At 40.6% G+C, this 25,638-nt stretch overlaps 1 protein-coding gene across 5 annotated transcripts in view; it reads left to right on the forward strand.

Moving 5' to 3' along the window:
• The window catches only part of LOC140268284 (microtubule cross-linking factor 1), a 77,033-nt gene that overhangs the window by 2,779 nt on the left and 48,616 nt on the right, over positions 1 to 25,638 (forward strand). For all 5 annotated transcript variants that reach the window (XM_072363052.1, XM_072363053.1, XM_072363054.1 and 2 more), the window contains exons 2-3: positions 3,169 to 3,393; positions 3,733 to 3,891. In XM_072363052.1, the coding sequence (XP_072219153.1) occupies positions 3,169 to 3,393; positions 3,733 to 3,891 (384 nt within the window). The remainder of the gene's footprint in view (positions 1 to 3,168; positions 3,394 to 3,732; positions 3,892 to 25,638) is intronic.

Here is a 25,638-nt window from a genome sequence, read left to right on the forward strand (position 1 = left end):
GGGCCTATCCCAGCTGTCATTGGACGAGAGGCACCCTGGACTGGTTACCAGTCCATCACAGGGCCTGAATCAGTGAAATAATTAAGTGATTTATTATTTTATCTGTTAATTGGTAAAAATAAATGCTTCCTTTTGTGCAAAAAAAAAGATAATTCTAAATGATAAGTAATTTAATTTATTGCAAACAAACTAAACTGCAGTTCACCAAATAGAAGCTGTTTCCTCGAAAAATGACTAAATTCTTACCATTGACGTGATCTGAAACAAATTTGTTGCTGTTGAGATGATCAAGTTATTGATTGTTTTGTGTCTAGAGCGGAATACTTAAGTCATTTAAAGACATTACATTTTTCAGGAAAAAGCTCCAAAAGTTGATGAAACCAGTTACTCAAAAGGGGGAAATTGCCACTTGCTTCACTCTCCTAATGTTTAACGATTCTTTCTGTGAGATATCATGAGAAATAGTGGCATCTAGTGACCTGAATTTCAAATAGCAACCAAGTGAAAATCTTCCACCTCACGCTCTACTTCAGTAGCTTGAATAACGTAAAAAGCCGGCTATAAAGCCAGTGTTGGCTCTCAGTTTGAGCACATAAATGCTCGTATTGATTACAGCAGCTGCTAAGTTAAGATAACCACACTTTAAAGGGAGGACTAAGTAGCAGCGGTGACCACGCTGACACCCTTTACAAGCATCAGCCATATTCCCTAAATATACCTGCTCCCAGGATGCTGCCCTGCCTCTTCCTCAGCTTTTAAACTGGCCATCGATTGGGTCGAATGAGTGCGAGGTCATTAGCTCCTTACTCCAGGGCCCTCCTCAGATAACAATGGGCTTCGTGCTTTCCCAAAAGAGGATAGATTTAGTTTTCTTTAATTGACCCGCTCTTCCCTCCCCCCAATTGTCTTTTCATCAGATGTTTGAGCCTGCGGAACACCAATCCCAGGGGAAATCTACAAAGCAAACTGATTCTTTGAGACGGATGGCAAACAGATGCCCTAGCAGTCACTTATCAAACTAAAGGTGCACCTCAGCAGTGCAGATGAACTCAAACTGGGATGCCACGTGCTTATGGAAGCCAGCGAGCATGAATGCATCCAATCTAGCAGATAAGATGCTTAGAGCCAACTAGTAATGTTACGTCATCACCACACAGAGTACATGCATTACTGGGACTCATATGTAATCATATGAAAGTATTAGCATAATCCACAAAGGTATATCATATTCTATCTCCTCTCCAATAGATTTATAACCCAAAACCACTTAAACTCAGCTCAAAGTAATGTTCATGAATGGGTGACCTTCACATTCAATTTTCAGTACTAAACTGTAACTATGATACTGTTCCCTGAGGCAGAGTGATGAAAAAATACAAGAACAGTCGTTTTTACGTATCAGAACATAATGAAAGCTCCTCTGCTCCTTACAGGTGTTAAAATGAGGTACACATATTTGTTTATGCACAGCTCTCTTAAGGTCCCACCTCAGCATTTCAGTCAGTTTGAGGTCTGGACTTTGTCTGGACCAAACAACACCTTTATTCTTTTCTTTTTCAGATATTTTGCTGTAGATTTGTTGCTGTGTTTGGGATCATTGTCCTGTTGATGACCCAGTTTCACTCATGCTTTAGCTGTCAGACAGATGGCCTCACATTTGACTCTAGAATACTTTGGTATACAGAGGAGTTCTCGGTAGACTCAATGACTGCAAGGTGCCCAGGTCCTGTGGCTGCAGAAGCCCAGATCATAAGCCCTCCACCACCGTGCTTGACAGCTGGTATAAGGTGTTTGTGCTGATATGCTGTGTTCAGTTTTCTCCAAACGTGCTGCTGTGCATTATGACCAAACATCTCCACTTTGGTCTGGTCTGTCCAAAGGACATTGTTCCAGAAGTTATGTGGTTTGTTCAGCTGGAACTTTACAAACCGAAGTTGTGCTGCCATGAAGAGGCTTTTTTCCTGAAACCTTTCAAACAAGCCATACTTGTTCAGTCTTTTTCTAACTGTACATTCATGAACTTTAACATTTAACATGCTAACTGAGGCCTGTAGAGTCTGAGATGTAGCTCCTGGGTCTAACCTTTGCATAATATAATGTAACTCTTCCAGAAGCTGTGAGGGTGTACATAGTTTTTCACACCGGCTTCATTTTTGTTCAGTAAAATATTGACACCATAGTATGTCTTGCATTGTTAATCATAATTCTAAGACCTGGTAAGGACCAGATGGTCTTCTATTGAGCCCTGACAAGTAAAACTTTAGATTTAATAGAGGACGTACTTTCTTTTTCACATGACAGCATATGGATTTTATCACTTGTTGTTCTGTCAGCTGATTTATCCGTGTTATTCCAAGACTTTGGTCAACATAATGATTTTCTAAAAGCTCTTTATATTGTTCCCTCTCTAATCTTACCTGGACTGTCTTGCCGGTCTGAACTTTCAACTTCGACAACATTTTTGTCTTTAAGTACTTAAGGAAACTGATTCAGAATCAGTTTCACTTTGCATTAAAAATGGACGTTTTAAGCATTAAACAAAAATCGTCATTGAATTGCTGAATGCTATGCTATGTTTTAGTTACATAATTAAATTAAATTAGTCCATCTGGGTATCTCTGAGACAGAGTGACTCATTTGGGCATTTTAGTGTAACTGGGAGACTGAGCGTATGTTGTGTTGTCGGAACTGAAAATGATTGTTGCAGCTTTGGTAAAAATCTGTTGTCTTACCTTCAAAATAGAGCTAATTTTGGTGACTGTCTGCATATGCACTCAGTGTTCAGTGATGATGGGCTGTTTCTGGAACACAACAAAGGTCATCTCAGGGCAACTTGCATCACAACCAGAAAGTTTTGTAACTTTCTGCTGGTTAACATTTCATCTTCCTGTCAGAAAAAGACCTGAAAAACACAATTTAGAGCAACAGAAGTTAAAGTTGGAGTCAATACATTTGACCTTTTTAAACAGAAAGTGTTTTGCTTAGTTGGAAAACAACAGATAATCGTGACATAACCAAAAGAGTTTAAGAGTTTAAAAGCACCTCTTTTAAAGTGCATTTTCTGATAACGTGTAAAAAAACAAACATATACTGACACAAGTGTTTGATATCAGCAGTTTTGTTTCCTATTGGGATGCAAAAGAGGACTTTAACATCTGTGTCTCTCAGGATGAAGTGGACGAGCTGCGGGCCGAGATGGAGGAGGTGCGGGACAGCTATCTGGAGGAGGAGGTGTATCAGCTGCAGGAGCTGCGGAGGGAACTGGACCGCTCCAACAAAAACTGCCGCATCCTGCAATACCGCCTGCGTAAGGCCGAGCAGAAGAGCCTGCGGGTCGCTCAGACGGGCCACGTGGACGGCGAGCTGCTGCGAAGTCTGGAGCAGGATCTGAAGGTCTGCTTCATTTGATTTCTAATCCAGTATTTATAAAGAATGATTGAATATGATATGTTTAACAGTGCCATGAAGGAAAAACAAGCTGGGCCACATGATTCTTCATGTTTTAAAATCCAATTCCATGTAGTTATTTAAAATGAGTAATTCTTTCATTTCCCAATGTTGATAGCAATCATGTTTATGTAAATCAATTATTTTTCTTGTACAGCAGCTCCTGTGTAGGCTGACTGTATCTGTGTCTAAATTCTTGAGCTGCCTTTTGTGTGCTTAAGGCCGGTATGGTAAAATATTAATGGGCCCACATTGTATCATCTTCTCAACCCAAACTGACCTCAGGTTGCCAAAGACGTGTCGGTGCGTTTGCACAACGAGCTGGAGAGCGTGGAGGACAAACGCAGCAGAGCGGAGGACGAGAACGAGATGCTCAGACAGAAGATCATCGAGGTGGAGATTTCCAAACAGGCTCTGCACAACGAGCTGGAGAGGACCAAAGAGGTAAGACGATGATGGTGATGAGATGCTTGTTATCAAGAGGCATGTTTACGGTTCTGTTTGCTCATCTGTCTGCAAGATGACACAAAAGCTGCCCGGCGGAGTTTCATGAAGCCCAGTGAACAAGTGGAACAGACACTAAAAAAGTGACGCTGATAACTTGGCTCTGTGTGCTTGGTAGAGCATAGGCTGCTTGTTTGCTTTCTTGCACACAGAGAAGTGTGTTAACTCTGGAAAGAAATAGTTTAATGCAGGCAGGATAAATGTGGGACAATAACGATCTTGTTGACAGTGCAGCTGTCAGTACAACAGTGAAACTGACTGAATTATCACAGCAGTCGTGTGAACTTGTTAATTTCCAGCCATTAGGTGTTAATATAAACAGATGCAGGCTTCTTAACACAGATGAGTGGAAATCTCAGTTACTGTGATGCTGTTTAAGATCAATGGTAATCTCCTGCATGAAATATTTACTCTGTTCGGTGATGCACAGGCTGCCTGCACATCTTTTATTTTAGATGAGTCTCTTAATCTTGCTACAGTATATGAATCTGTTCATATAAAGCTTCTTTCCTGTTAATCGAAGATAGTTAGTCAGATTCAGTTAGAGCATTACAGATATCCAGTTAGACTCAAAACCGCCTGAAGCCACATCCTCCCTCCTCATAGCTCAGGTGTGTTTACAGGCGCCGTCAGTTCCTATAAATGTGCGTCTCTAAAGAGCTTCGACAAGCCAGCGTTGTTTTTCATCCTGTCATAGCCACAGAATTAAATCCAGTCAAAGCAAAATCAAGCATAAGCTGTAGTCTTTTGTCAGTCTCTTGGTTAACCCTTTTAATCCGAAGCTCTTTCAGCATTTCCGCCATGTGTCTTAACTCGGCGAGCTACATGTTGATCTCTGTTCATACAGTATAATGAAAGAGATGAGAACTCAATGAAATTGTCAGTCAGAAATTGTCTTAATTTGGTAGAAATTCAGTAAAAATGTGAAGAGATTTTGTTATTATTGTGGCTTTTCTTTTCCTATCAGTCGCGATGGATGTGGTGTAAGTTTAGGGACTGCAGTTCCCATCATGGTTTAGCTGATATAAGCACAAAGTAGGAAGCTTTTATGATGTCAAAGGTGTAGCTCGAGACTACACCTGAGACCTGTTTTTGCTGCTTTTTCTTTGTTTGCAATGAGGAAAAACTGCAGCACGATAACTTCTGCTCCTTTAGTTAAAGTCTGTTCTCGTTCGCATTGTTACTAAGCTCAGCTGTCAACTTACGTTGTTTTCCATCTGAAACAAGAGCTGGATGTTCTTCCTCCTCTCACTCTTCTATTCAGAAGCACAAACAAACGAGCATGAAAAGCCATTTCTACCCAGACCCTACAACTTGAGGCACATTCTCACACATTATTTTTAAACAGCTTGGTCTACATAAAAAGATGATAATTCAAAACTTTAATCTATGAATGTCCTAAATAAATCCTCTGCTTTAAACATGTCAATTATTCAACCCTTTTTTTCAGTTTAAAAAAGCATCTTGTTGGAATTAAGAGAGAGACCGAAAGTGACTATTCTAAAGTTTGTGGATTATTTCACAAAATGAATGCCTCGGGCTGGAGATTGAGCCCACAGTTTTGTCCATTCTCTAAGTTTAGTTGTGCGTGTTCAATAGAGCATTTTCTTTTTGGGCTCATGATTGATCAAACATCACCAGAATACTTTAAAGCATCAGTGGTTTTGACTGAAGTGGAACTCTGTTCCTTAGCCTATAGTGTGTGTGTTCACCACTAAGATCAGACCAACCTAAAATCACAACCTTTCTCATCTGTTAAATGTAGTAAACGGTCCTTTTGTGACAATTTTACAACATGTCCCGGGACTGTGTTCCTCTGGCTGTTTACTTTCATGTCCTGAGGCGTTGTTGCCGTTGCCCGCTGTGTCCCATTGGGATAATTTTTTTAGGGTGCAAAGGTCTAATTATGTGTTGGTGGCGAGGCTCTGCTTGTCAGTGATGCAGCATTTTGTGCTTGTGCTTCTTAATAGAGGTCATCTACTGTTAATCAAACACCCTCATTCTGTTCAATTCTTGTAGCTTAAAGCTATATTTCGCATTGATTCACTTTGAATTCTCAATTTGTGCATTTAGCTGCTTTCAACAGATTTGAGTCTTTTGTCTATGAAGTTCTGTTAACTCCTTTCTCTCCTGCTGCTCAGTATATTTGCATTGATAATAGCAAGGGAAGTCTCACGAGTAAGAAGATGGGCAGAGGCTATTCTCAATGCTGCTCAAGTTCATCTGCTTAGACTAATCGATTTTGACAGCAGCAGGTAACTCACCGTCTGCCAGCAAAGAGAAAGTAGGCTAATCCCAAGCCAGTGGGTGCGGAGATGTGGCTTTCTCTTGGCAGCTGGATGACACTGTTTCTTTTTATACTGTCATCAAGTGTGCTGCTCTGTTTGTCCCTCAGCTCTGCTGTCTCCCTTTGACTTTTATTGGTTGCTTGTGTCCAGTCTTCAAAAAGGTCTGCCACTGGGTTTAAAATCTATATTCTGCGTATGACCTTCGCTGCCAGTGCTTCCAACGCTGCTGTTTTCAAAGACAACTTATCTGTAACTGAGCTGCACGAGCTGGAACCGTGACAGCAAATCCATGTCTCTTATGGATGTGGCAATGCAGCAAGTGCAAAGTCCAGATTTGATTGTTGCTGTGACGTTGATAACCATCTGAAAGGGAATGAAACTGCCATCAGAAATTCTTTCTTTTCTTTTTTTAATTTGCAGGGATTGTGCCGGTATGACGGCTGTAACGGCTGACTTTGAGGCCACATCAGGCTCTGTTATTGTGACGGAGGGCAGTTATTGTGCAGCTTGTTCTATAAGTCCTGGGGGGGTGAGACGATGCATACATGCATGAGCAGAAGATGACAGGCTGTCTCGTACGCACAGAAAAAAAGGGGAGGGAGTAGTCGAAGGGCTGCTCCAAATGATAGCAGATTTTTTTTAGTTCCCCGGAGGTTCGTCCCAGAAAAACACACTCCGGCTCTTTAATGCTGCCTCCACACACAATATCTTAAAATACGGACTCCACATCTTTTTGTCAAGGATTTTTAACAACAATCTTCGTGTTGCAAAAGTCTTCAGTTCCTGAGACATTCATAATGAACAGAGGATAACAATATTGAGACTGTTTGCAAACACGCTGAAGCCGCTTGCTTGAGGATCAATTTTAATAACTGAATCTTTGAATCGGCTATCTGTTTCTGTCACAGAGATAGAGAGAGAGGAGGATAAGAATGTTGTTCGACTGGATTGAGAGGTTGTTACTTTCCCTCTGCTTTTGTCACACCCTGTAGACAGTGACCCAGGTGTAATGTGATGCAGGGAGAAGCATGACATCTTCAGCACTGCTTTGAGTTTTGTACTGTTGTCTGTCTTTGATTTGTCTTCTTCAGTTGTCTTTTACAGCTCCTCTAAAGTCAAATGATTACAATTTGAGTTGAAAGAAGCTCTTTAAAGGTTTCAGTGAATTGATGCAGTTTTTAAAGCAACAAGATGTAGTAAATAGTGTTGGAAATCGTCCACATGAAAGCTTTCCATCTGAAAACACAGCTCAAGTTTATCATAATCATTCAACCAGGAGAAAAAATGGAGACATTTCATTCCAAGAAGTTGGCCTGAACCATCGTATTATGAACAATACTCTTGATGCATCAGATCTTTTGGTCCATGCAAGGCTCGACATACCAAAAAAACATCTTTTATTTAGACACCAGGAAGTATTTATAGTACACATCAAGCTTATTGCTCTGTTATTGCTTTTCATGATTAAGAAAGCAAAAGAAATTCCGATTAAGTTTCTGTCCTCAGTGCTAAAAGGGCAACAAATCTGAAATAGTGTGAGCAATTCTGGCCTTTGAAACCCATCTTGCCCTGTCAGCGTGACTGTTCTCGGCTGTTAGGAGGCTACGCAGTGTAATTCTGGCCCAGAGATTGGCACCCCGGCGTGGATTAATCCAACAAGAAGGGCTGTTATAAAACAGGCCGGCATGTTTTGGTGCACTGTGACGGGAGGGGAGAACTGGAGAGGAAAAGACAAAGAGACAGAGAGGCAGAGAATGGCAGTAATCAGCCGGCTGTGGGCCCTGTGACCCTGCTGTATGACAGCTTACAAACTTCAAATTAAAGAGTTCAGGAGAGCTGGTTGACGGGATCTGCTGCTGCTACGGTGTTTGTCTTCGTCTGCTTTTGTGTGGTCAGTGTGAAGGTGAACAGCAACTATCTGAGAGATTTTTCACTCCTCTGACATTTGAAGAACAGCCCACTGATATGTGTAATGAAATGGAACTAATGAAATGCCAGCACGCAGAACACCAGCATCAGGTGATTTATTATGTGTTCCCAGTCCCCCGTGATAAATTCATCTTTCATTAGGGCCAAATGGCAATCCTTTGTGTTCTATTGTTCCCTGTCAGTGACTACCAGGTATGTCTTGTGACAGATTTCCTCATTGAGTAGCACAAACGTAAGGACAGTACTCGGTAAAATAAGGACATTTACACGCACTCTGGTTCTGTTTCTATTTAGAGTGTATATGCATTCTCACGTTTAGACACTGGTCTTTGAATATATTTGGTCTCTCTTGTGGTGTGAGACCATGTGAGCAGTTACACAGGAGCCTTTTCTTCTGTTAATAAGGTTTCAATTAACTCATTCATTATGTCTAGAAACCTGCAGTGTTGCTGAAGCTCAAGTGCCACTTCTGTTCTTCTGGAGTGGAGGCAGAAATCTCTGGATTAAGATAACATCTGGATGGTTGGAATGGTTTTAACTAGTTATTGTTGTAAAGTGGGTTTGTTTTAATTGGTTTTCAGCTGAAAATCTCAATCTCAAAAAATAATAATAAAATCTTTTATTATCCTCAACACAAATTAATTTAAAATGATACAAAGCAGGGGTGCTGGGCCAGTTAGTCTTTTAATCAGTCACTTAGTTGACAGAGAAGTAATTGATTATCATTCTAGTGAAATATATGACTTTGTGCTGGTTTTTTCTCCTTTCACTATCATGCACCACCTCTTTGTTTGAATAACCAGTTCTTTTATGTGAGAAATTCATGACGCGTGATAGTCTTTAAGCAATGCGTCCGTGTAAGGAATCTTGACCAACAAGTCATTGTGTCACATGACGTTAAACCTCTCCGCCCCTATGAAAGCTCAATTTTTGCTGATTTGATTAAGGATTTACCGACAGGCGTGTTTTATGATGCATTCCCACTCTTAGAGCTTCATTTCCCTCATCTCCTATTGTTACCTCTCTCAAAGAGGATGCAGTTTATTTAACCTCCTTTTTCTTTTACAGCAGGAAAGCTTAAATTAGGAGTTTGTATTGGTCTTTTACTTATTTCTTCCTCTTTATCTGGACAATATGGTTTGACTTGTTTCCATCATCAAGCCACTCACAATCAAGAATCTGATTTGGGAAGAGGTGTACAGCTTTTGATCCTTTTTTGTTGTACAGCTGTTTTGTGGTTTGCCTTTTTCAGTTTATTGAGCTGCTTTTACATGCAGGCTACAGTTCACACATCAAAAAGCTACGAGCAGTGCTTTTAAGTGTCATTCAGTGTTGTGCAAGTTCACACTAAATTAGCTCATGTTCATTTTTCATGTTTTCTTTTTAATGAGTCGCTGAGCTTTCCTTTTTCAGTGTAACCTTCTCCCACCACTCCCAAACATTGACCACTTTCCAAATGAAATAAATTAGTTTTAAATGTGAAGAAAAAACTGTGTCAGTTAATGTTTTACCACCTAATATTTCACAAACCAGGACAGCACGAAACAGATCATTTACAAATGTAATTCAGTCCCATAGGAGCTTTACAGCTGCCAGCTCATGGTATTATCCTGTGATAAAGAGTTCTTGGCATCATCAGTTGATGGCAGATACAGTATGTCCAAAAACTGATCAGACGCTTCAACTTGATGTGCTTTAAACTACAGACGCAGCTGACGTTCCAGCTCAGTGAGACAACTTGTGTTTTGTCCGCATAACCAAAACATAGAAGTTTCACAGTCCATGGTGGTAAAGTCTGAGCTGGCACTGTGTCCCTTTGCTGTTGTCTTCTGCAGAACAGCAACGGGAATCATGACCCATTAGTAGTAAAACGTGTAAGCCATCACAATGTGCATTATTTATTCTGTTTGTAAACCCAAGCGTGAAGTTAAAAAGTAGATATATTTTAAAAAGTGAAAGCATTGCTTCATTCCTGCAGGAGTGGTCTTAAACTCACTGTGCCTTGCATGAAGGCCTGTGCTGTAGCATCTTCTGCCATCTCCTGCTCTCTTCATCAGGACTTGCAGCACAATCACCGGTGGCCAACTCATAAGACAAGCAAGACAAACTTGACTCTTTGAACGCCGAAACGATGACGTATCAAGTAGTTCACTGTGTCTCTGTGTGTGGAAACGAAGAGCAGAAAACCTAATGTAAGGGACCAGTTTTGAGGCTTGACTGTAAAACTGCAATCTGGACCACATATCTATCGCACTCTGTCATGAGATCAGGTGGGATGTTCGGACAGAATTTTTCTTTATTGAGACTTTATTGAGATTCAGGAAGGAAGATTCAGGAAGGCTTTATTGTTATTGTACTGCAGTGAAGAAACAACGAATAAATGTAGGCATCCTTGAGTTTACTACAATATAAGTGAACAACAAACAAGATAAAGCAGACACAAGGCTGTAAATAGTGAAAATAATAAGGAGAAAAATAGGAGTAAAAAGTCTGAAGTCTTTATTGGAAGTGGAGCGGCTGGTCAGGAACTTCTCAGATGTACAGCAGCATGGAGAGAGTAGCAGCTCAGCATCTTTATGTGGAGGATCAGCAGTTCAAACAGATGGTGTGCAGAATGGGGATGGCATCTACACAGGTGGACGTCCAAAATGCTGCAAAGCCCTTGGGTCCAGTTTAGTCCAGTGGCCACGTTCTAATGCTGTGAGAAGTTGAGGAGGAACTTTCTCAAAAAGTAAAGTTGTTGTGCCTTTCTCATGACAGCATAGCTGGGTGGGGTTCAGTAGCACATCTGTGATGTGCACTCCCAAGAATTCAAAGCTCTGGACCCTAATGTGCACAAAATCAGTACTGATTTATTCAAGAAACAGTTATGTCTGAATCTCCACAAGCACCAGCCATCCTGAGAGGGTGAATGAGTCCTTATATACTGGGTTCAATTTTAAATTGGGAGTTGGAATTTCCAAGTCCTCAAGTTTGATTTCCAACATGAAAGGTCAGAGAAATCTAACCAACCAAATCCAAGACTAATCCAACACGGCTGCTTCATGAATAAAGTGTTGAAAGCTGCAGTCATTCAACATTTATTAACACTTCAGTCTCATACAACCAGTTGCACCCATAGCACTGTCAAACCTGTCTGTAAACGCATTGCAGACGTGTTTGTATGCACAAAATGCCACATGATATTTTGTTATCAAGTCGTATCGGTCATTTTTCGTGTCGTATAATCATTTACAGCTCCGAGACCCGACTTCTGAGCTGCATAGAAGACAACATACAACACGAGGAGGACGTTCTTTCTGGCACCCGCTCACGCTCCCAAAACTGACAGGCACTCACTGCTTATTTTACAATTCAAGTCTCTCGATCAGTTCACCAAAAATAGGAGCACGCTCGGTGAATGCACAACGCTGTCAGTCTGCATGTGAAACCTGTGTTTGATCTCTGAGAAACCGTCACGCTTTACTCTTACATTAGCTGCACCTGAGTGGGTTCAGCATCATGAATATTTACCGCACATGCACAAGTAGACCTTAATGATGTTTCCATAGGACACGCCAACATCGAGTCTTTTGCTTGTCTACTACAAAGGTTTGAGTAGGAGATATCCGCCGTCTTATTAAGTCACGATACTTGAGCGAGAGTCGCTGCAGACATCATTTGTTTGGTGTCAGAACATTCACTTTATGCTCCCTTCGTACTTCTTCCATAGCAGATGAACTACCTCCTCATCTTTTTGTTCTCATCTCTGCTTCTCACCTCTCTGTCATGTCTTCCCTATCTTCTCCTCTGCTGTGGTTTCCCTGCTGGAGGAGTGTAAATGAATCTCATTGACCTAGTTAATATCTCGTGTCTGACTCCACCAATGGGAAGGAGAGCAGGCTTGAGGAGAGGAGTAGCACAGGGACTGTGCTGTAAGTCAAAATCTGCTGCAGTGACACACATCCATATGGAGCTTATCATCACGCTGCTGCTGTGCAGTTTGTTAATGTGGAGAAATTCATTATTTCTGCAATGATACAAAAACGTAGCTTCAAACCTGTGTTGTTAAACACATTTTTGACCAAATATTTGAAGCATAAACAAAAAAGAATACAATTTAGACTGAGATTGAGGCTGTACCTGATTACTTGTTTGCAGTAGGAAGTTTTTAACTTGTGGACAGATGTGTGTGTGCTGTTTTGTAGACTCAACTATAAAGATGCAAAGCATTTTAGAGGCAACGACATTATTCTTGTTCAGCCAAACTATCACCGACACAAAGGAAATGGGGCAAATCTTCACTCCTGCATGAAACCCCGGGGTGATGTGTTACAATTCTGAGGCACTGTCCTTTGAAGTTTAAAACCCATGAAAAATTGAATTTCTCCTCCATGCAGATGAGTTTTTCTGATGCATACGGACGTGTTTTGCAAGTGATTTGATTTGCTGAAGTATCAAAGCTACCACTTTATAAATCAAAAAAAGAAATCCTGAAGTTGGAGTGCATCTTTAAACGTCTTTGGACACATCAAGGGAAATATTTAAAAAACAGATTTGTGGTCATCTTGAACACAATGCACAGAAATCCTGTGGCTTGGCTTGCATTTTGCATACTACATCACATCAAAGCTGGGAAAATACCATTTATGCATAGAACCAGTCAGAATATTGGTCTGAAAGTAGTGAATTTAACACGAGTTTTTATGTCTGCAAATTCTTATATTAGTCAGCAACTCACGAGAGCTGCTCTCTAGATGCTCATTTTACCTGTCGAAGACACAAACCCTTCTCTTTCCATCCGTGACTGCTGCAGATTCAGTAATTTTGCCAGGTTTTGAGGCATGTTCGTGAGAATATTTACACCTTGAAATACAAAAAAGATTCCCACCAAGGCGAATATGATCAAGGACCATGAATGATTGATTTGCTCCATGATAAAGAAAAGAAAGGCCATAAAAAATTAAAACAAACAAGACTGCTTGTAATCTAAACAATGTCCAAAACATGTGTTTCTGCAACACACTTAGCTAAGATACAGGAAGCTCAAGTGTCAGTTCAAGAAAACATCCTCTCATTGCCTGTTGCTGTTCAGCTTAACCCAGATTGGATAACGGCAGAATTCACTGTCCAAAGATGGTATCATGGATTCTTCTCATCTACACCGTAACAAACAGTATTAGCAGTTATATTTAGGGAGGTTGACAGCAGTTTGGCAGGCTGTAACTCTGGCTGATTCGATGTGTTTCTCAGCTCCCCTTCAAACATGAGGAGCAGGCAGGCCATCAGGAAAATAGAGCTCCCACAAGTATGCTGGGGCCATCGCCTCGAGTGAAATATAGTCAGGGAAAGTGTTTCAGGGCTCGCCAAAGATTGTGAGGGGAGAAAGGATGTCAGTTTGATCTGTGTTGTGCTGCTGGGATCTATGAAAGAATGGACCTTCAATCGGCTAATTGTAAAGGTTTTCAGCAGATGATCACGGAGGAGGATTACTCCTATTAAAGTTCTACTTGCTGTCAGTGTAGATAATTAATGCATGTTATTTAGCCTCTTTTGGCTCACTTTTTGGTTGAGTGAGTCTGTCTATCCTGGTCTCAAACCCTGTCCAGAAGCAAACAGATGTTTCGTCAAAAGGGCATCCCTGTTAAAGCAACCGTACACCAAATCAGATGTTGGGAACAAGCTGGTGAACAATGGTGAGCAAACAGCCAAAGAGGAAACTCTTTGCGAACAAGTTTAACGTCAAGTAATCTCTTCTGCCCCCTAGGGGCCTGGCAGGTAATTAATGCAGATTTAAAACTCATGTGACACGATACATGAGATGGTCTGCTGTTCACTTACATGTATGTATTTGTTTCCTCTTTTTTGGACAAGGTTACAGAGGATGTCCCTAAAAACTGTAGACTCGACCAATAGTGACGTATAATGCAAAGCAGACCATATACAGACATTTGGACATTAAATCTGATTTATTTGGAACTTTGCAGAAAACAATGAAAAAGAAAACAATGAACGATGAATGATTATCATCTTAAATCATAATTTGGGTAATCTTTTTTTTTATTGCCTCACATGCCTTACATTATAAGTATATCCTCATCAATGCTACACTAATCTGAGCACCACTTCTCATTTGTTTTCATCTCCAAGCAATCAAAGCCAAAGCAGTTTCGTTTTCTGTGTCAGGCTTAATTCCTCCTGTCAAAAACTGTGTGTATCTCTGTTCAGAAATGAGACTGGAGTCGGCGAGGTCCACCAAAGTCTGGTGGACTTCATTTGATGTGGCAGCAGTCGGACAGTGTGTCACAGAGGGCAGTCACCATGTTCTGATCAGCTGCTGCAGCGCCCATCAGCGCTAACCCAGAGCAGCATTTTCATTCATTTGGAGCTGTGTTTCTGGCCACTTTTCATAGTCTCCAGAGAGGAACTCTGGCTGAAATTTGTTGCTGCTAAATGCGCTGCTTTTTAAGATTTGTAAGTGACTTATAAACCAAACAGATAACCTTAAATATCCTATAAAGAAAGCACACGTGAGGCCCGTCATTCTCTGTTTATCACTTCTGTTTGCTCGTTTAAAAATATTGAACAGCTATAGGGCAAAGTTAGATTTAGACATTTTTAAAAGACACTTTGGTATCAGAATTGAATCTCACACTATAAACCAACCACCTTTGTACACAGTAATGAATTGTGTGATGCACACTTTCCCTTTTTCTGAATATTGCCACGCTCTTAACATCCAAGTGAGTCTTCCATCATGTCAAAGTGCTCTATTTCAGGCAATATATAAGTCTGAGACTAAATCCTTCATAAATGTTTATGCATTTAGCAGACGCTTTTATACAAAGCGACTTACACTGGTAGGGTAAGGGGGTCTTGCCTAAGGACCCCTACTGGAGGTAGTACCTTTTCATGCAGATATAAACCCAGGTCACCCACATGAAAAGGTGGCAGTCTTACCGCTACACTATCCAGTCCCTGGATATTTCGCCACACAGTAGCAGTAGATGCAGGTCCAGGCCTATGACATAAGGGTGACATAAAAAGTAACACTAAATGACAACATAAATATTTCTCCACACAGTAGCAGTAGATGCAGCAACATGTTCAGTGTGGAAGAAATTGTGCTTTGGCTCTGGGGTTGTACGCTGCACACAGTCAAGATGAAATGATAACTTATGCAACAAAGACGATGACCTGCTTACTCACTCCAAGTCAAGACTTCTTCAAAAACTGCAACGTCTTAGTGAATCCTATCGCCCCCTCACCTACGCCCTCTTCTTACTCAAGCAGCTCATCCACTGAGTAATAATCTCCTTTTCCTGTCATAAAAATCTCTTTATCTGATACTCGTAGGATCATTTATAGGTCGCATAAAATTTTTAGTGTCGTGTTGGTCCTAAACTTTCTTCTCTGTCTCTGAATTTCAGTGTAATATATACAGCACTGTCACAAGTATGAGACTTTACTTCACATTTAAACGACATAAAGAATTGCAGTTTAATTGTCATTTAGTGTTAGTTTTTATGCCACACTTATGTTATAAGCCTGGTGAACACCTTTTGGAGAATTACAGCCGTGTATCAGCAATGAATTTGCAACTCTTGGCTTTTGGATTCTGTCATTTAAAAAAACGTGAGCATGTCATATGTGACAGAAATTTAGCATAAGTATTCAAAGCCTGTTATTGAAATATATGCTTGGATATGCAGCGTGTTACGTGGTCTCTCAAAGTGCACCTTCTGATACTGTTTATATTTAGATTTTCAATTGAAAGCTTTGCTGAGGTGGATTAGCAGTTGTTTCAGTCATTTCAAGTTTTGGTAAACTGCAGATAAATTGGTTTATTTGGTCATCTGAATTAAAACCAAAATGTTCCCACCTCAGGCTGTGGTGTTAGGAGCTCAGTCCATGACGTTAATGTCAGTAGGTGCTCACTATAATGTAGTTGGTGAAATATTCAAAGTGCAGCTAATCTCTGCGTGTTTGTCATTAAACTGCACCAGAAAAAGGGTGAAAAAAGATTAAGTGAACATCATCTCTGTCGATTGGTGGAAAAATTATGTGAAAAATATGACGTATTTATTAGATTCACCTGTTTTTAAGAAGGTGAATGAAGATGTATCTAAAATCTTTGTAAGACAAAAAACATGTTAAAATGTAACAGATTATTGCTGTAAATTGCATGATATTAAATTAGACTTTGGTTAACTTTAATAATATTTCAATATGCCAAACATGCTGCTCAGTTGAAGGTAACAGACCTTCACAGTTCCTCTTTAGTTGGTCGCTGGTACAGACACAGCCTCCTGATGGAAACCCCCATCTGAGCTAAAAAGTCCAGGTAACGACTCAGCAGATGACTTGGAGCCTCTGCTGCCACCTGAGCTCAGGATTTGGCATCTTGGTGCTCGTTTGGGATTTGATAAGAGTGCAGTATTTCATTTCTCACTTTGCTCCTTTGTTGACTCCCCTCACAACCACAAAGATGACATGTGTGCGGACCCTCCCTCTTATTAGCAGGCTATTGTGAACCTTTTGATACGCTCAAGGCCACAGTGAAACACTGAGTGGTGGGAAGTGGTGCGGGGGTGAAGCCGACCTCATTGTCAGGGACACTTGCACGGCCCCATTTTCACCCTCATCCCCCAACCAACACCCTCCTCCAACGCCTCTCCCTCCTGTCATTCGTGAGAATAATGTCCCGTTGTCTTCTTCGTATTAGTGGGCCGAAAAAAAAGTGTCTGGAGCTCGGGGGTGGGGGGGGGACCCAGACACAAGTTTATGAACACAGGGTATAAAGGTTTTATTTATCCGTGCCTTATTACCATAAACATGCTTGAGGGCCACAGAATAAAGACCCAGACTCTTCTCTTGCTTGTCACAGATGACATTCGAGGCGGCTGCAGTCCCGAGCGCGTGTGGATCACGCACTGTAGGAAAATTAGCTGCTGATAAAACCTCAATTAAAGTTCAGCAGCCATCTTGAAAAGGTTGTTTACAGAAACAATTCAATGTAAAACGGGCTCAAAAGAATGACTGTTTTCTACTCCGACACAGGAAGTCAAAAGCTTTTCTCGTAAGATGCCTGACATTCTAACATTACAGCCAAACAACGCTTTATGGTTTTGTCCTGGGAAGAATGCAGCTTTGTTTTTGTTTATTTGTAGTTGATCTCCTGCATGTAGCCTAAACTGAAATTCCAGGCTCTATTTGAAACTTTGAACTTTGAAAAGTTACTTGCCAAAACTGAGGGAAAAACATCAGTGTGCTACATTCGAATACATTTTTAATTTTAATCCAGGTTTATTTTGTCAGCAGGTTAAACTCAATGCTGGATGCAGGCTTATCATGGGATTTGACTACGACAAAGCGATTCATCTGTTGCTGTGGACGAAAGCATCTGGTAAAAGAACGCATGCCATGATAAAATCACAGCAGCTTTATCCTGTAAGTCTGCCTTGAAAGATGAGTTCTTAATCTCAGCCACACCGATTGGATCGCTGCAGGTAATGCGCGCGAAAAAAAAGAGATGATCCCTGCTCTTTACATGTCAGAGCCAGTGATATTTGTTGTGGCAGGAACAGCTCGGGAAATGCGGTATCTCCTCACATGTGCTATTTATCAGAACTATTTTGCCTGTGGGCTCATCTTGAGTGTAACTCTTCGATCCTGTCCGTGCCCTCTGCACATCATGATGAATGTGGAGCGACTTCAGCCTCTCCACATGGCTCACTTTCTCTTACAGCACTCACCACTGGCTCGCCGCCAGTCTGCATTCCCAGAATGCTCGGCAGACCTTCTGAGGAGCTCACAGGCAGATGACATGGCAGCACTTCCCTCCTCCTGGCCTGTCTGAGCCACAGTGTCATTTATAGCTGTTAGTGTTGCTCCACAAACGACTCGACTCCAGTGACACATCTGATTCTTTTTTCTATAGCCTCACTCTAAGACTCCGTTATGCAAACTGCCTTTGAGAGTGCAGGTTTTTAGGTGGGTTGTGACCTCGAGACAGAGCAGCAGAGAGAGTGCCTTTCAGATATTTATGGCCTCTTTGTGTCACCTGTGGCTCCCCTGGGATGAGTTTAGCTGAGTGTGCATGCTCTGTTGTAGCGGTTACACACATGCCCACCTGTGGGCTGCAGTCTCATGGCCTCACTGAGGACTGTGAATATTGTAGAAGCTCATTCATTTGGCCTGGTTTCAGAGTCCAACTCAAACGGAAGCGTATCTACTCTTTGGATTTTTATGTTCCTGCCTCTCTCTTATTACTGCAGTCATGTTTGACTTGCAGCCTTCTTGAAAAATTAATTGAGAGCACCACACTTTTTGTGTCAAATATTAAGTCTTGACTGTTTGGGTTTTTTAAAAGGATCCATGCAGGCGAGTTATTATTGGCATTTGGGCTGAAAATTGGATTTGCCTTTAAAATTTCAACACCCCCTCTCCTTACAACTCAACCACATTTGCCAACAAAGCTGTGTGCACCTGCTAACATTTGGCTTTTGAGTGCAATGGGAAAGTTTAATTGGCATTCAGTCCCACACTAAATGACTCTACGGTAGTCATAGGTATTTTTCGGCTCCAGCTCACCACAGGAATACAACACCAAGGTGCACACGCTGATATTTAATGATAGTCCTGATTTATTTTTACCTGTCTGCAAGAGAGCTTGCAGCCACTCTTACTCCCGCTGTGTGTAGCTGATGTTCGTGAGCCCATTAACTATCATAAACTCATTATCAGAAAGCCATGCTCATCAGAAACTGTTCTGGAAAATGCTGTGTAGTACCATCCCTTCATGTCATTGTAGTTACTTGCCTGTCCTCTTGGAGGTAATGATATATTGGATTGATTCTTAAACAGTTGTAGCCCTTAGAGCTCTCAGTGGCAATATGAAAGGATTGAATGGGCTTATTTTAGTACCTAAAGCACCTAAAAGGGATATTTGGGTTTATTTGAAGTGGGGGTGTGAGAAGTACTTATGAGCAGTCGATGTCTTGCCTGCAGTAGACAGCAATGCTCTCAATTAAATAATTGGAAGTTAAAACTTAAACTTACAGTTTCAATTGGAAGAATTCTGATGGGGAGCAAAGCTCATGGCTGCTCAAAGTGTGACCACAGAAGAGTGAATTTCAACCATCCAAAACAACTCAAGTTGTGAAAAATTCATAGTACGGTAGTTTGAGCAAACGTCATACAAAGGGAATTTGATACCACAGAGTAAAAGTATCTAAAGCAGCTAAAAAACTAAATGTAAATGTGAAGTTGACCCAAAAGCTGCTGAGCCTAAAGCAAACAAGCCTAGTTCTGTCTAAAGCTGTAAAAGTTTCCTCACCAGCCCTTTCTAGCTCAATCTTCTCTCGAAAAGTTAAACCTTACTATAGTTTATTGTTTCAGTTGTCACGCTTGTGCACAACTGAAAAAAACATTATTGTAACTATTGTAACAAAAGTTACTCTGGTGATGTGCATTTTGGTTTGGGCAACTTCATGTTTTGTATGAGGCACACTACAGGCATCTGTAGTGTCTCTGTGTTTGAGCTCAGTGAGTCCAAGATGGCACAGAATTTATGGACGGAGATTCCTGCAACAGCTGGAAAAGATGAAATCTGTGGAAAAATCCCTGGTGTTGTTTCCCATTTGCTCTTCTGCAATGCCAGCAATGGAAGGTGATGCAGGGCATCGTATTTTTGTTAATGTCACAGGATGTGACTGCAGTGAGCAAATTCAGAGGGTCGGTGCTCCCAGATGTTGTTCATCAGGAAATGGTTGTAGCCGCAATGATTTTGTGGAAACACACAGTAGCAGCTACGACATGGCAGACAGCGAGGAAAATCCGCACCATCCGTGGATATGAATGTCTGATTCACAGGCAGCAAGAACTCAACTGTTCGGATTCTGCATTAATGAAACTAAGGCTAAACATTTTTACTATATTTCTGCCAATAAATCACCTTAAATCCTTCTCACTTGAATTTAAACAAGTAACCAGTTATTAAAAACCTGTTAATAAACCCATGAATTGCCCATACATGTATTACACAATAAAAAGTTCCCATTTTTTTATTGTTAATGGGGTAGTTAATATATTTTCAGGCTTCTTTACATTTCTGCACAGAAACTAGTTCAGAATGAAAACCTCAGAGTTTAGGAACATATTTTTAGACAGATGTTCTGCAGCGTCACAGACTAATAAACATTTCATGCTTTCCATCAAAATCCTGAAATTTAGAACGTTTGCAGAAACAGTAGCACCACCTGTAAATCACTTCATTGCAATTTCTGCACCCATCATGACTCTAAATACAGTTTTTCTGACCCAGGAACAGCTTTTTCCTGAGGGGGAAGTGTCCAACTGAGGACGTGAGGATTTGGCTAAACTTATTAAATCCAAACTATGGCTTCTTGTGTGAGTAATTAAATTGTGTGTTTGAGCAGTTGTAGCAGCAACAAATGTATTCACACAAATGTGTTAATACGTTAGTATTAGCTGCCATTTCACTCAGTGTACCCATAATGTTTCTTCTTACATGTGTTTTTATACACCTAATGCCAGCACAACATGGACAATTAACAGTTTAATTTACTGCTTTAGGTTCAGACTCATGAACTTTTAGTGCTGGACAGCCTCGACTTTCAGCTTCAGTCTCCCCCGTAAAGCCAGCGTCGTACTGGGTCTTGCTCATAAACCTGTAAAACAAACTGCATCCACTGATCTAAGCTCACTTTGTCAATAGAAAAGCTGATATAAGTTGTCCTTGTAATCAAAACCAGAAAACACTGAAAAACATACCAAGTGCCCTTTAAATTCAGAGATATTAGGTCATTTAAAAATTACTATGTGACAAAAGCTTGTTGGCTTAATAAGAGCTGTTTCGACTTGACATTAGTCTCAAGGTTGATGGTGTTCAGGACAAAACGCACGTTACTGATGCTGGTCCATTCTGCTCGGCCCTCTTTTGTGTCCCTTCCATAATGGTTATATCAGTCCTCAGTTGCCTCCTCTGGCCTTTAGCAGTCAGTCTCCCTGATAGACTCCACCACCAGCTTTCACACTGAGCCACAGGGGGAGGCTGCCTTTTCTGAACTCGTCAACCGTTCACAGGGCCAAATTAGGCCCACAGCAGCTCAGTGTTTGTGATGGCTGCATCCCGTCTGTCAGCTTGCCCTCTAAAGTCAGACTTTGGTGCAATTTCAAGCAATCCTATAATCTAAAGATCAAATTTTATGTGGCAGCACACTGCAAACAGTTGAAAACATAAATTTAAAGAGCAAAAACTGGGATTCTGTTTGCTGGATTGTAGTTGAATTGCATGATTGGTGTTAACAGCTGATAATTACAGCTGGATGGAAACACTCAGACAATGGGGGAAAAAATAACCCAGAAGCAGTACTGCTTCTCACAAAGATTCCTACAATGAAAATAATCATTTCAATTGATGTAATGTAATTATTACAAGTGTCTGTGTCAATGAGGCCTCAGTTCTTTTTTTACCAGGCAGATCTTTCGATTTGGCTGTCTTAAACCATTTGTTACCATGGCAACCAGTGATGGACAGCCCAACTGGACGAAAGGTCATTAATTACTGTGAGAAGATTTGCCGCCTTTGCTTCTGTTCACAGGGTAACCGAGCGGTCGCAGCTTCTGAGTGTGAGCCAGCAGGGCTGTCCGCACTGTTAATAATTGGATGTTCAAATGCATTTGTATTTAATTTAAATTAGACTATTTGCCTAATTTAAAACCATACGCATCCACTGAGACACAAAGAGAGTTTTCTATACCATAACATTTTTCCAATGATGATATATGATGTGTCCTCTGCTGAGCTCATATTAATGTGTCAATCTGCCTTCATGGGAAGCACACGAAGCAAAAAGTTTAGGAACCACAGATTAGGTCATTAACATAAAGAAATCTGAAGAAGAAATCTGGAGAAAACAAGGTGACAACATGTAATGTTCTATGTAATGTTCTATTTGGGTTTAATTTCCAAATAACTAGGGGCTGTCCCTAAAATCATTGTACTCATATTAGCTTTGATTGGTGACATACAGCACAACAGTCTTGATTCATCCCTCATTTCTTCATATGTTGCCAGAAAATGTGGTTCTTTGCTCATTTGTCTGTTGTGTGTAGACACCACACTGGTTTATCCATTGAGTTAGGGTGCTTTAAATGGTTTGGGTAGGAGGACTGAACTGAAAATAAGTGACAAAGCAGCCAGTGTCCAAAACAAAACAACAACTTTGAAGATCTTCAGAAAGCCTGGAGAACTATTGCTCAGGACCACTTCTAAGAAAACCTCGCTCTTTAGAAACAAAATGTAAAGAAATGAGGACAAGACTGAGACTTTTGCATAATATTGCTACATTATACTTTGTTAGCGTACATGGTTGCATTTGCCCAAAATTTTCCTTCTTGTGAAATTGTCATTTCCCCCAGAAACTGTCATACATTTTATTCTCCAACTGTTGAAAGTCGAAATCTAATTGTTTTTGGCAATGCCCATCAAAAGAGCTGCTTGTCACACAGTAATTTTCCCAGTTGGTTTACGATCAGTTATGTGTCCCAGTATGAGCCTCATACTGTAAGAAGACTCTGAGGACTCTTGGGTCGACTGAGGAGATCCTGAGGATGAGCTTCCATTTAGGGTTTTCTGCCGTTGCTGCTTTTATGCGTTTGACCACTCACATCCTCTGGACCAATCCCTGTAGAGTTAGAAACTACTCTCAGGTAGGAGCTAAAAAGACCCTCCAAGTGGGGGTCCTCCACTTCCTTCAATGTGAACACAAATCAGTAATTATGTAAGAAATATAAAAGATTAAAGGGCTCTATGTGCCCTTACATTTATCTGTTTCAAATTATTCTAATATACTTTTATTTGGACGAAGATAACGCAAAATCACTGCAAATCCAAGGCATAACTTTTCATTCCTCGTCAGTGATGCTGATGTATGAAAGAAAATTTTCTGCATCTGCAATGTATTAAAATAGAATGACTCGGGCCAGAGTGTGGGTGTCGTTAAATACATTTTATTTGTACAGGACTTTTCAAGAACATGTCACAAAGAATAAATAGATAATGATAATAAAAGCACAATGTAGTGTCAAAGAAAGATAAAACAAACCATACAGTACAGTTAAATGAAGGCCAATATAAATCGATGTGTTCTAAGAAGCTTCAGCCTCCTTCAGCTCCAAGCCTGGGCAAACCCTGATCCCATTGTTATGACAGGCCTGCAGCAGATCTGAGCATGAAGGGGCATGACCATGCGGCGCTCTGAATGTGAGAACAAGAACTTTGAACTGGATGCCGAACCTGACCAGGAGCTAATGTAAAGAAATCAGGACTGGTGTAATATGAGACCTTTTAGAAAAGGGACCCTGAGGTGGAGCTGATTGTAATTATACGTTTCAGAGAAGCTGAAGCTATTAATTGGAGCGCTCACTCAAGTGAACCCCCCCCTCCGGTTTCTCCTAACCGTGGGATCTGCAGAGTCAGCTGTTGAAAGCAAATGAACGTGTCACGCATGTGACACACTGTAGCCTACAGAAAGGGAATGCATTCATTATTGATTCTGATTCACGTGAGGAAAACACTCCGCTGCTACTGTTGTTTCATTGCTTAGCTGTGATGTCCTGAGTGAACTTTGGAACTTTAGTATGAAAACAAATTTCTGATTTCACCCACATGTCACTTCAGCCTCATGTCTTTGGTCTCTGCCAGTTGGCAGAGTGGCATCGTGTTTTCTGCGAGCAGCATGTCAGCTTGTTTGGGAAGATTTATAAAGCATTGTGAAGGCTCTATTGTGTCTTGCTCACACCCAACCCCCAAACAAACACACACAGGCAGAGTGTCTCGATACTACCTTACAACATAATATACAGCATGTGTCTCTATAGCTTCCGGGGGCAATTCCTAAGAGAAATGCTGTTTTCTTTATCTAGTGTCTCCAGTCTCCAGTGGGAAACCAGGAATAGCCACGCTGTTGCTACACCTATTACTTGACAGCAGTTGTTGCTAAAGCAGCAAGAGCTTTTGCAGAAGATTTAATGGCATATTTTTTTTCTCTTTTTTATCCAGTTTTGTTGGTTTTTCTGATGTTAAGAGGTGTCTAATTTGATTTATCTGAGAAACTGTAGATGGAAAGTTATTGATCCAGTAATCAGTTGATTAGATGATTATTTTAAGCTGATTCTCAGTACAAGGTGGTCATCCCATCTCAGTCCAGCCATAAATACGCTGCGATCATATACTGCTAAACAATTGGTTGAATATAATTTATTTACCATTTCTTGGTTAATCAGAAAAATGCTTTCCTTGGTTTCTAAATGTATGCATTTGTTGTTGTGACGTATGATAAAACCACACAAACTAGCGAGGTTACCATGGTTGGAAACACTTTCCCCACATATCATGAAATATTGCTTTAGATAGGTTTAGAAACAATTGAATGCTTAAAAATCCTGAAAAGTGTTTGTGATTTGCAGAAGATCGGACACACAATGATAGTGTTTTAAGATATAAATGATAGAATATAATAAAAATTATAATAAACTCTAAATGTATCTAAAGATAAAGGCTGAGAATATACTTGCTTTTAAATACATGTTTGTGCACTTCCTCAGAAATCTATGCTGCAAGTATGCAAGATGCAGAGCTGACCAGTTGATCGATCAAACTTTAGTTATTTAGCACTTTTCATACAAATTTGATGTAGCACAGATGCAAAAACCAGTGAAAACTATTTGTATTCATTCCATCACTCCTTTCCAACTAGCTCTGATGCACTACAGGGTAGTTTTTTCTGAAAAACGCTCAACATGAGGTGAAGAAATGAGGAAGAACTAATAAGACACTATTAAATTTAGATTAAAAAAAATCCAAAAAACTGTGTGATATCTGTGTGAGGAAAAACAAACGGCAGAATTTTTTTTTGCAAAGGGTCACAGTCAAAATAGAAATAAACAAATATGTTTATTAGTGAAACAATTAAATTAGACTAAATGAATAAATAACTAAAACACAATCAAAAGGCTATTAAAACCAGACTAAAAGTGCAGTTAATAAGTTAAGACACCTTAAATTCATAGTCTGGTGCGGACTATGAATACATGAATCAATAGTGACATTGTTGTTTGGCCTGTTCTTGACTTTACGAATGCTTGTAGGAACAGACACTAAGATACAGGCTAAAAGTGGTGCTGTTTACATCAGAGTGAAGGCGTCGTGCGAGGAGCCAAAACATGGATCTGTGAAACGATAAAAAGCTACACAGAGTTGAAATTAGCTGTTAAGCTGAATGATAAAAGAGGGGATGTACAGGCATATCGGCAGAACATCTGTAACGATCGTTTTGGCTCCTGTTGACTGCAGTCGTCCATCGGCAGACAGGGTGACATCAACCAAGGGCAGCGACTGATATTCATCTGGTGGTTCCCGGTTGTGTCACATTGAGTTTTCCCAGAAACTGAATAAGTTCAGTCA

The sequence above is a fragment of the Leuresthes tenuis genome, unplaced genomic scaffold, assembly GCF_036924035.1.
Source record: "Leuresthes tenuis unplaced genomic scaffold, fLeuTen1.0.hap1 SCAF_14, whole genome shotgun sequence".
NCBI classification, from domain to species: Eukaryota; Metazoa; Chordata; class Actinopteri; order Atheriniformes; family Atherinopsidae; genus Leuresthes; species Leuresthes tenuis.